The sequence below is a fragment of the Thermobia domestica genome, chromosome 3, assembly GCF_964235325.1.
Source record: "Thermobia domestica chromosome 3, izTheDome1.hap1.1, whole genome shotgun sequence".
In the NCBI taxonomy this organism is placed as follows: domain Eukaryota; kingdom Metazoa; phylum Arthropoda; class Insecta; order Zygentoma; family Lepismatidae; genus Thermobia; species Thermobia domestica.
In genome coordinates this window covers 322,902,470-322,915,450 of record NC_137456.1, presented here as the reverse complement: position 1 = coordinate 322,915,450, position 12,981 = coordinate 322,902,470, and the positions used below count along the sequence as shown (strand labels likewise).

The window sequence follows — 12,981 nt, the reverse complement described above, 5'->3', positions numbered from 1 at the left end:
GGTGAGATGAGGAGTTCGAATCTGCACGTCGACACTGGCAGCCATTCTGGATATTGCTTCGAAAATTGCCGCGAATTCTTCTTTGCTGTTTGAACGCTTCTTGTTTAATGCTGCGATAGTGTCCTGAATGGCATCTGACTCTGCGTTCATGTCTAAATCTGTCTTCTGGGGCAATCTAAATGAAATCGACCAATTTCTAGGTTAAAAGTTGCTGACAATATTTATTTTTTAATTTTTTTTTTTACCTAAGATTGTACCGCATTCAGAGAGGTGAAAACGGGTATTCATTTATTTTTTAGCCGCGCAGGTTTGTTTGTGGCGGCTATTTTGTATAGGCGCCTGAGCATATTTTGCACTTTTCATAGGATTCCATTAAACGCTGTAATTTTTTAGGTTTTAAAGATAACGAGTTCAAACCAAAACCATATAAAAGATAATGGAGTGGACAACATTTTGGGTCTTGTGCACATTGAGACATACTTTAGAACGTCGAGAAAAGAAGCTCTGAACATTGAGGTTGGAAACTTAGTAATGGCCATTTTGGAATATACATTTTGAAACGAAATAAATGAGACTCGCCTTCAATTCTTTGTCTACATAGAGACTAGATAATAAACAACGTCCCAAACAAGTTTCAGATCTGAGAACCGGTATACGGACAAAATCTCGCGGCCGAAACATCGCCGCCGAGATTTTGGCCCGCGAGGTTTTGGGTGGCGAGGTTTTGGCCCCGCGACGTTTTGGGCGGCGAGGTTTTGGCCAGGCGGAGTTTTGGCCCGGCGAGATTTTGGGCCGCGAGGTTTTGGCCAGGCGAGGTTGTCGCCGCGAGGTTTTGTACCCAGACCCTGAGAACCATATACTTGATTTTTTGGAAATATTTAAAATTTGTTAACTTTCGAAAATCGTGTATTTTCACCATCAAATATCTCAGGGAGAACAGAAGTGAAAAATCCCAAATTTGCACAAAATAGACGATAGTTATGCAGTAACAAGTGGGTAAACTTGCACCAGTGAGACTTTCGTTTCCAACCTCAATGTTCAGAGCTTCTTTTCTCAACGTTCTGAAGCATGTCTCAATGTGCACAGAACATAGAATATTGTCTATTCCATTATCTTTCATATGGTTTTGGTTTGAACTCATTATCTTTAAAACCTTAAAAGTTACAGCGTCTAACTGAATGTACTAAAAAGTTCAAAATGCGCTCAGGCACCTATAGAAAACATGCGCGGCTAAAAAGAATAAATGAATACCTGTTTTCAACTCCCTAAATGTGGTACAACCTTAGGCAAAAAATTAACAAAAAACTAAATTTTGTCAGCAACCATCATTGGTCGATTTCATTTGAATTTACCCTTCTGCAAAAGTCGATTGAGGGGAGAGTTATCGTGAGAACAACCTGAAGACACGTGATAGTTACGATAAACTCGCTGTTGTGCATGGCAGAAGAAAGTTCCCGTGCTTTGGCTGCTATATCTAACCCGGACCACTTGGAACACACTGTAGAGCCTCACTAATTTCTTGAAATTTCACGACAAATTGTAACACCGCGTCGTTCCGTTCAACCCATCTCGTTTCACACAATGTCTCCAACTGACCACCAACCGTAAGCTGAAGGACAGTATTACGTTTTGACGATGCGGTGAAAAATGCAGTGATCTCTTTCGTTGTTCCCAGACAGTTCCTCACGCACTGTACTGACGACGACCTGAAGATGGACAAGTTGAGGCTGTGACTGCAATATGAACAGTGCAGCGCGTTTGAAGCCTCCTTCTGGATCTCCTGCACTGCCCCGCTACTTTGAGAGGTCATGACGGCGCAACCATCTGTACCAATACCAACGCAGTTTTTCGGGTCGAGTGAGAGGTCTCGTAGGAAAGATAGAACAATATCTCCAATTTTCCCTCCAGTCAGTGAGAGTTCGGGAGGTTCTGAGTCTTCGGATTCCGAGCTCGAACCAATGTCTTCACGTTTCATCTCCGCTGATCGAGAATCAATGAAACTGAAGCAGTCTTATCTTATTTCACCCATACTGCTGAGATGTGTGCGAAACGTCCTATTCTCATCAAACATGACAGAATAGAACTGACCCTCCCGCACTCGCTTGACAATATTACAAACGATCCACAAGCCTCAATGAGGGCCTTTTGTGTGGTTTTATTGGCAAAAATGGTCCTTTTCGATGCCTTCTTCCAGTGATTCTTTAAGACATCGTCACCACAAGCCATTTTAAATTCGAGCAATTCTCGAAAATTGCCCTCGTTGAACTTAGTTTCTGCACCGTTACCATCTGAGGTCCAATTATCCGCACTAGCATCGTCCCTGTGGCCTTGAAAAGCAGTGCCTTGCCCTTCAAGGAATATCACATTCTCCAACATTAATTTCAGTTTGTCGCGATTTTGGATGACTTGTCTTCTTGACGAGTTAATTTGATTGTCGACTGATTTCACTGGTTCCCAGTAGTTTTTCAGAAACGCTTTTCCAACCTCAACAGCGTTAATGTGATATTGTGCCTTGTTGTGAGTTTCTAAAATACCGTAGAAAGTAGCGAATTTTTCAAAGGTTTAGTCACAAGAGTTTGGAGAGGCATGTTTCTTCGATAGCCCCCAACCAAACCCGTTGCGAAAAGTGAGCAATATTTACAAAAAAGGCCCTTCTCCTTATGGGAAAGAACCAGCCATGGATAGTTTTCCAGATGTTCTGATCTCAAGTAACATCGTCTTTCTTCGTGAAATTTATCTGATATGAGTCGAGTTAACGTTAGCGTAAATGCGGCATGCTGGACAGAGACTATTTTTAAATAGAATTTAAAGAATTAACCCTCTTTTGAAATAACGATCCCAAACTTTCGTTCGTGTGGCGGTAAGCTACAAGCAGCAGAATGTGTAATTTTAATATTTTGGATGGCTCTTGGGGATGGGAGGTGGGCGATTGCCCCCTTTAACCTGCCCCTGGCATTTCCTCTCAATTTCTTTTATCTTTGCCAATTTTTTCTACTTTTTACTATTATTTTTCTACATACTTTCCATATATATATATATATATATATATTATTATTATTCATATTTATTTCTTATTGCCTATTAATCGTTGTTCATTCATTCACTAATTAATATATTTATTTTTATTTCGTGTATCATACATATATTTTTTTCCTTTAGTATTCCTTCGCCTTCTTGTACTCTTATCGACCTAGTTGTGCTGTTAGTTTATCTTTCTCTATTAAACTTTATTACTTTCAGCCTGGCAACATTATCACGTAGTCCTGCACTCAGCATGCCACCCACCTCTATCTTGACAACTATTTACTTCAAGGGCGCCGATTTCTCTGTAAATTTGGAGGGGTATTCTCTTCTTTATATATATGAAGATTTTAAGACAAAAAGCACTGAATTTATGCCAAATATTGTATATTCATAAATACAATAGGGGCCCGGGCCTCCTCGGCCCCCCAGGATCGGCGCCCTTGATTTACTTATTTTTTAATTGTTAAAAATTTTCCCTCTACTTCTTCCTTATCGAGATGAAACGTTTATTTCGTTTATTTATTTATTTATTTATTATTTTTGCTTTCAGATGTGGGAATGTTGCTGGCTCAAGAGATGATCCTAGTTGGAATCCGTCAGATTTTACACTTTTGATGTTGCAGGCGTGTATTTTTACTGAATCTGCACCTGATATTAATTGGCAGGTATGAATTGATAATTCGTAAACATGTATGTCAAAGAATAAATTAAAAAAAATAGTAATTTTGAAATACTATATTTCTCTCAATCAATTTTTTAGACGTGAGATTAAAATAGAATTCTTTAAGTACTTATTTCCAACCTCTTTATAAATAGTCCAAGTTACGAGGGCACGGTGGCTCAGTGGTAGAGCGTATACCTCTGGTGCGTTGGGTCCCTGATTGATCACCGGCTAAGTAGTTTATAGTGGACAACATCTTGTCCGTGGGTTTTCTCTGGGTACCCCCGTTTCCTCACACTTTCTCATTCTACCAATTATTGCATCATCATTCAATTGCCTTAATCATCGTCTCCCTTAGTCTAACAGGGCATAATCGTGGGACGTTGAACTGAAAGATTTCATTTTTTCAAGTCCAAGTTTCTTTCACATTTTTTGCTTTAAGCTTTCAGCTTGTAAATGTCTGAAATCAAGAAAGTCATTTTGATTCCAAACTCTGATTCTGCATAGACGCCTAACAAGGGAGTAGGCTGTAACTAACGTTCCCTCATCCCAACCCTTGCATACTTCCCTTCCCCTTTGCCATTGTACGCTATCTGAGTTGAGAGTATCATTGTTTCTTTTTTTCTTCTGCTGATGGGGAACCAATTATGCTACTTCTGAATCATGAAAAATACATGTCCTTGATTCCACATTAAATATGTCTAACTTGCTATAAAAAGTTTTCTTGTTTTTTTAAAAAAAAGTATGGAGTCAGTGTGATTTCATTACTCATTTAATGATTTATGCATACTCATTGTTATCTTAACAACAAAATGTTTTTAAAATCAATAAATAGGTAAATGTGATTTCCTTTGGATCTGCTGATAACGAGTTGAGAACTCACATTTTAGTGAATTTATCCTTACGTTTCTTTGACATTGCAAGGATAAGTTGCATACAAAAATATTTTAATCAATCACAACATTGTAGATTCTGTCTGTCAAGGGGGTAACTTCTGTTTTACTGTGGCAGATACAGTGTATTATCTATAGGACAGTAACTTATCACTTTAATGTGGCCCATAAACAGCGTTCACCTCCGGTGCTTGGGGTCCCTGGTTCGATCCCAGCTCGCGCCGTGTGGACTTTATGGTGGACAAACACCGTGTGCGTGGGTTTTCTCGGGGTTCTCCCGTTTCCTCCCACTTTCTTCATTCCACCATTTCACTCATTTCTCATTATCATCGTCTCCTTTAGCCTTACCGGCATAAGCGTGGGACGTTAAACTTAAAAGATTTCATTTCATTTTTTGTGGCCCATAAATGGATTTAGCAGTGATTGCTCCATTCAATTGCCAAGCTGTAACAGTAAACCCTTTTAGAGGAAGGGAATGAAATATGCTCATTAGCGTCGTGGATCGAAGTTCACCTCCCAGTTAGATCTACTAGTGGAGGGAGCTCTCATAGCGGTTAGGAGTTTTACCGATATATTCTCGGTATCAACGCTAGAGCGTTAAGTCAAGTTCAGTTTCCCCATCGGCATCAAGATGTATCCCGAGGTACTGAATCCCACAGTATAACCAAAACCTGGCATAGTCCAACCCATGATCTGGGAACCAAGTAGACGCTTCAATCGCAGCCCATTCTATCTCAGATTAGGATTGAGGTACGACTTGCACTATTGGAACCAATGACCTTTGCAATCCGGCCATTCGGGAGTGAGACAAAACTCCCAGCAGAATTTCTCTTAACACAATTTGACCTATCTTACTTGATATATACGAGGGCAATTAGGGAAAAAACCTCCATTTGGTTATCAATGACATACACTCGCAAATACAGACTTTTATTTTACACAACATTACATTACTTTTCAACATATCAATCATTCAAATTAAGGCACTTGTCATAATGTTTCACAAGGTCTGAAATTCCTTCCATAAAAAAATCCCCCGCCTGGGAATGAAGCCATCCGCTAACAGCATTGTGAAGCGCATTGTCATTGTCGAAGCGATCGACGCAAGCCACTGTTTCATGTGTTTGAAGAGATGCAACCGAGTTCATTGCCTGAATTAATTCATTGCTGACTACAAATGGATGCCCACTTGTTGCCGCATCGTGCGCGTCAGTTCGTCCATCTTTAAACATGCGACATCATTCACGTACAACATCTTCACTCATCACGTTTGGCCTGTGAACATCATATAGTTCGCGATGAATCGCAGCTACCGAAGGGTTTTTCGCACTCAGAAGCCATATTACCGCACACACTTCACATTTGGTTGGCTTTTCTATTAGAACGTTCATTTTTAATTATTATAGCGGACGAGTGAATTACAACACTGTTCACTGTCTACTGAACTACTGCGCAACATCGTAGGCCTGACGTTGCACTTCCCAGCCATTTCTCATGCGTGCGCAAATGGATTTTTTTTTTTCAAATTGCCCTCGTATAAGAAAATAAAATAAAAGAAAAGAAACTTTACCAGTGAAAAATGTAATTGTAACCCCAATACAAAAGTTTAATTTTTGCTTCATACATTGAGCGATCGTATGAATTTTCGGAGTCCTTTATTAAAAAAAAAAAAAAAAAAAAAAAAAAAGTATTTATGGCCTTTTGGCATATGAAGCTCAGCTCCAGATAGGAAAAGGATTTGCAAAGAACTGTATGGTAACATCTAAGCATAGTATTCAGGAAAAAGACAAGTACTCTTGTGCTTTCTTGACCACCTACTATCATATAACATATACCATATATATATATGGTACAACAAAAGTTGGAAGCGGAAAGAAAGAAAGAATATAATGGAGGATTAAATGTAGAAAGTATTGATCGTGCCTGGAAACTTAATTCAGATTATTGATTCACTTGAATTTGAGGTAGGCGCCACGGCCTCCCCTTGTGAACGTCCGTAACTTCACAAGATCCCATAAAAAACAGAACTGTGTGATGCTAATGCAAATTGAAGAGTCCTTTTATAAAGAGTCTGACTCTTTTGGATTGTAAGTTAAAATGCCTTATATGAGAGAAATTTGAATTGGGATATGCAAATGAATATCTATAATAAAGACATTGCTTAGTTCCCGTGTATATGATATTCTCTAACATACCTTCTCCGTTTACTCTTTTACCACGACTCCATTGCGTGGGAGATCGGGTTCAATTCCCGGCGGAAGCTCATGAACAGAATAGAATAGAATAGAATATTTTATTGTCATTGAGCTTTACAAGCAATAGACAACGTCCAAATGAGATATACATATAGATATATAGGTCTGTATAAACAAAAGAGAAGAAAAAATATTCATAATATACAATCAGTTGCTGGTTAATAGTCTAATAATATTTGAAATGGAATGACTCTGGAAATTACGACACAGTTTCTTCACATTCACTGAACTCTTGAATCAAATAAAATAGATTTGCTATTAACCAATCATAGAACTTTCTTTTATAAACCTTTAACGGCAGCTGCTGTATGGAGGTTGTTAGTTTGTTAAACAGCTTCGGTCCTAAAACTAAACAGCTATTTCTGATCTTTGATAATCTAGTAAAGGGTACATCATTTTTTTTAAACATCATCTAGTATTATATGTATGTACTTTTTCCCTAAGTGTCATATTTGCAAGGTTTTGTTTAGTGTAAAGTAGCACTTGATAAATATATAAATTAACTACCGTCATTATCTTAAGCTTGACAAATAACGGTTTACAGTATTCTTTATCATGCGTTCCAAGAATAATCCTGATAGCTTTCTTTTGCAAAACTAAGACTGTATGTGCTTGACTACTGTTACCCCAAAGCAAAATCCCATATCCAATTATACTATGAAAAAATGCAAAATATGAATTTCTTAAATACTCATGGGGAATTGTATCTTTTAGTTTTCTTAACAGAAAGAACACTCGGGAGAGCTTAATACCTACATATTTTACATGTTTTTCTCAGTTTAATTCGTTGTCTATACATATACCGGTTGTCTATACATATACCGAGAAATTTAACCTCAGATTCATCATAGTTTTCTTTATCGTTGCAGTGATTGAGACTAAAGGTTATTTTTTTTTAATTTTTAATTTTTTTTAAATCTCGACTTAGCACAAAACCATTTCTTTTAAACCATGTCACAGCTTCTGATAATGCGCCTTCAGCTTCTATATATACTTCTTCAAACCTTGTATTTATATTAAGTAGGGTTGTATCATCCGCGTATAGAATTGATGTGCATTAGTATTTAAAGGTAAATCATTTATCATTATTAAAAATAGTACCAGGCCCAGAACGGAACCTTGCGGTACGCCGTGTTTAACTTCTAATATGTTTGAATTCATATTGTTAACACAAACTATCTGCTTACGTTCACTGAAATAGGATTTTACAAAATTTAAACTGCTGCTATAGAGCCCGTAATACGCTAATTTATCACTTAAGACTTTATGATCTACACAATCAAATGCTTTAGATTCGCAGAATGTCGCTAAAGCAAAACCCTTATTTTCAAAAACTTCATATATTTTTTTCGTTAGCGATTTTACTGCATCAGTTGTGGATTTTCTCGACCTGAATCCGAATTGAGCTTTCAGAATTATATTTTGCTCAGTCATGTATTTATATATCTGATCTTTAACAATAATTTCTATAATTTTAGAAAAAACGGGAATAAGAGATATTGGATGATAATTAGACGAACATGAACTATCTCTAGTTTTGTATATAGGAATAACTTTAGCTATTTTAAGTGCTTTAGGAAGTATACCTTGTGAGAAACATTTATTGAAGCATATTTTAAGGGGTTTCACAATGTGATTAATAATAGCTTTTATAAGGTTGCTCGACATGTCAAATATATCCTTACTGTCAGAAGTTTACATTCTTTTTACTACTACTATGACGTCATCAGGGCTAACATGGTTAATCACGAAAGAACTATTAAATGGACTATGTTGACTTAAATAGTGATACATATTAACATCAGTATCACATTGCTTTTCTTGATTTCCTCTACGGAAGTAACAAAATATGTATTAAGGGTATCAGGCGACAGAGTAACATTATTATTATTATTATTATTATTGCTTACCTCGTTAATTATCTTCCATGCAGTTTTACATTTATTCGATGATATTTCAATGCAATTTTCATTGTATTTTGCTTTCACTACCTTTATTGGAGATTTATACTTACTTCTTTGTGACATATGAATACCCCTAGCTTCACTAGTCATTTTGTCCTTATATATATATTATAATAATGCATTACTTTAACTTTCATAGCAGAGAGTTCTGGAGTATACCATGACTTATTACTTGATTTGGTTTTCTTTGATGCATTATACCGGATCACCCTTTTAGGAATACACATTTCAAAGATATTTAGAAGCTTAGTTAAAAAAAAAGATCAAATGTATCGCTGGCATTTAAATTGTCATACTTAATATTTACGTCCCAATTTATACGCGATAACAACAGAATGAAATTTTGTAAGTTAGTTTCGGTGATGGGCCTAGTTGCGATAAGTTTGGTAATGGGAGAACTTAAATTGCAGGATTCTACTTTTGTTTACTTAGATTCACTGGTACGGCATGATGATCTGAAAAGGGAAATTTACTTACATTGCATGTTAAATATTTCGGTTTTACATTAGTAAAACCATTATCTAAGCACGCTGTGCTTCTAGTCGGTTTTTTTGTTAACCACTTGAAGATTATGTTGTCTAAGTAGACTTAGTAACTCATAAATAGTTCATTTCTCGGTCGACACATCAAAATGTGCGTTTACGTCACCCCCTGCTACTGTCTTATTATTATGCCATTTGTTCATAAATGTAAATAACTGCTCCAATTTTTCTTTTAAAAAAATTGGATTACTATCAGGTGTTCTATAAACACATAGAATTATTAATTTGCATTAGTCTAGAAAAATTGTAGTTGACTCAAATTCACATTCAGTATTGAGAAAAGATATCTAATTGACGATACTCAATGTGACTATTAACATAGATAGCAACACCGCCATGTCTATATTTACTTCTACTATAACTATTTGCTATTGTAAAACCATCTATATTATTATATTGGAGTTCAGTGTCTGTAGTCCAATGTTCACTCACACAGTAAATATTGATCTCATTTTCGTAGGCAAAATCTGATATAATGAGAGATTTGTCCTTTAACCCTTCTACATTAAGAAAGCATAGTTTTAGTACCTGACTGGTTACTGGGTGCGTATCGCCATCTTTATTAGATTGTTGTGCTAAGTTGACAACTTAGGCTGAAATCAATTCTACTCTGTGACTCACATTACCTTGTACATTTGGATGTTTATTAACACTTTCATTTTTACTTATATCATTAATTTAACGAGACTTCGTTAAATTTGAAGTTTTCACCCGGCCCCATGGAATTTTATATTTATTCATGGAGTCGGAGTCGGGTGTATTGGGTTTTCCTGTACAGAGGATTCAGATTTCAGATCAAACATAGAGGATCCGGATGTGGTTCGGATTTCAGATTAAACATTTGGTCCACGTCTCATATAGCCTTGCTCCTGCAAGGGACGGTGAACACAAAATGTACAAATCCACCATGGCTTTCGTTATGTTCTAAATTCATTATGTCTTTAAACAATGATTTTTTTTTTTAAAATCAAATATAATTTCTGCTACTTATGATGATAACTTTATTAATTAATACGTCTATAACTTTAGTCCATAGTGTTCGTATATTATCATACGTAAGGGGGCGCGGTAGCTCAATGGTAGAGCGTTCACCTCCGGTGCTTGGGGTCCCTGGTTCGATCCCAGCTCGTGTCGTGTGGACTTTGTGGTGGACAAACACCGAGCTCGTGGGTTTTCTCGGAGTTCTCCCGTTTCCTTCCACTTTCTTCATTTCACCATTTCATTCATTTCTCATAATCACCGTCTCCTTTAGCCTAACCAGCATAGCCGTGGGACGTAAAACTCAAAGATCTCATTTCATTTTTTATCATACGTAAAATGTACTTACAGAAATGGCGTCATATGAAGTAGGTAAAAAAAAAAAAAAAAAAGGAAAATTCCATATTTTTTGTCTGTTTTAAATAGCAATATAGTATCCAAAGGTAGGGTAATGATTAACGTTCTCTCTCAGTCGAGAGAACCCGTGTTCGAATCTCATGGGAGGCCACTCTGATTTGAATGACAGTACGATAGTTGCTAAGATAGAACTTTATTTGATGAAACAATCTTACAACCGAAAAAACATTAGAATTTATCTTTGTTCTTACAGAAAAGACATCCATTTTATAAATATTCTATGAATAATACAATACTATTAAGGTAATACAATACTATTAAGATGTAATAATACAATATAATAAAATGCAATACTATTGTTTCTTTTTTGGATTGAGAGGTACGATGGCTGATGGCAGAACGCTCATCTCTGGTGCGTCGGATCCCTGGTTCGATACGTGCTGTGTACATTTGGATTTTTAGTATTCAGGATTTCTGATCTTTCGGCATCTATGGCCATTTATTCTGTCACGTATGAGAGATAACGTCCCTTGGCGAGCACACTATCCGGGGAAAGGGAAGGAAGGAAGCGGCCTGGGACCTATAAGTTAGGTACCACCCCGGCATTTGCCTGGTGTGAATGAGGAAAACCTCATTCAAGATGGGTGGTCTGAAAGAGCTTTTTACACTTTTTCGCCCGAGTGCCCCCACCGGGAATCAGTCCCGGGACCGCTCGCACCGAAGGGGAAAGCGTTAGCGACTATGCTACGCGCGGCCACTGTACATTTGGAGTGGTCTCCATTGTGTCCATGAATTTCCTGCAGTTCTTCCATTTCTCCCTATGGGGGGCACGGTGGCTTAGTGGTAGATCACTTACCTCTGGTGCATGGGGTCCCTGATTCGATCCCCGGCCAATTAGTTTGTAATGGACAACATCGTGTTCGTGGGTTTTCTTGGGGTACTCCTGTTTCCTTCCACTTCTTATTCCATCAATTCTTCCATCATCGTTTACTTGCCTTAATCATCCGTCTTCCTTAGTCTAAAGAGCATACTCGTGGGACGTTAAGCCAAAATATTTCAGTTCCATTTCCTTCCACGTTGTCATTCCACCAATTCTTCCATAACATTGTCTTTCGTTAGTCATCCGTCTTCTTTAGCCGAAAGTGCATAATCGAGGGACGTGAAAACTAAATATTCAGCAGTATGCTAACCCACTTAAGAATTTTGACAATCATCTCAGTTTTTTTTTAATTCTAATTCCTAAAGAATCTCTGCACTTCAAGTTTTCTGCTTTTACTTGGAGCCAAAATCACGGAGGATAAAAATGTGAGCAAAAGGAATAAATAATATTAAGGAAATACATAGTCGAAAGTTTGTCAATGCAAGGAGTTTTCAAGAATCAGAATATATAGTAAATAAAATGTTTTTAAAAATTAATTTTGCTTCGTTTTCTAGATTGAGTTAACTCCGGTTGACTTCGTAAGTTCAATCGTAATCCAGATGACACAGGATATGCTGCATTCCATTGGGAAAATATTTCATCTTACAAATACTCGCACCATGGATTGTCAGTAAGTAGGCTTCTAGTAGTGCTTATTTCATGTTTAATATTGAGCTCTTTAAATTTTAGTTAGTACGATTGAAAAACAATCATTTCTGTTTGTGTGGCGTAAAATTTAAGATAGCACGACTGAAAAACAATCATTTCAGTTTGTTTGACCTTAAATTTAAGATAGTACGACTGAAAAAACAATAATTTCTGTTTCTTTGAGTTTTTATAAGTGTGAATTTAAGGAAAGGAATGATAGAGTAAGAAGTTACTTGAATTAGGATAATGTATGGTATATTTAAAGCATCAATAATACTGAATATGTCTTTCAGAATTAAAGAGAAGGAAAAAAAAATCATTGACCAAATCCTAACATTTGTAGTATCGAATAAAATGCCACTCAAAAAATTTGTATTGAAATGATCAAAAGAAATTTACCATATTTTTCAGCGTATAAGATGCACTTTTTCCTTTTAAGTTCGAAAGAAAGATTGCGTGTTATACCTAAATACAGAGAACTGGGTTATTTCAGTTTCAAGAAGTATTCCCGATCTCGTGCTGTTTGGTGCTTTCCTTGCTTTCTTAGGATGTACAACAGCATTCCGTTATAGTCACTGACTCAGAATATGTATTTTGGGTACAATCGGTCTATTTACCGTTTCACTGTATGTATGCTTTCCTCCAGATGCGCATGCGCTATAGCGTTGGTAACTCCATGTATGTTACTTGTTAAAAGTATCACTCTATATTTAAGGAAGGATTGTGTATATACAATGAAA

At 36.8% G+C, this 12,981-nt stretch overlaps 1 protein-coding gene across 4 annotated transcripts in view; it reads left to right on the top strand.

Annotated features, from left to right (window-relative positions):
- The window catches only part of LOC145681174 (uncharacterized), a 396,630-nt gene that overhangs the window by 358,930 nt on the left and 24,719 nt on the right, over positions 1-12,981 (top strand). For all 4 annotated transcript variants that reach the window (XM_081752648.1, XM_081752647.1, XM_081752649.1 and 1 more), the window contains exons 18-19: positions 3,575-3,689; positions 12,109-12,224. In XM_081752648.1, the coding sequence (XP_081608774.1) occupies positions 3,575-3,689; positions 12,109-12,224 (231 nt within the window). The remainder of the gene's footprint in view (positions 1-3,574; positions 3,690-12,108; positions 12,225-12,981) is intronic.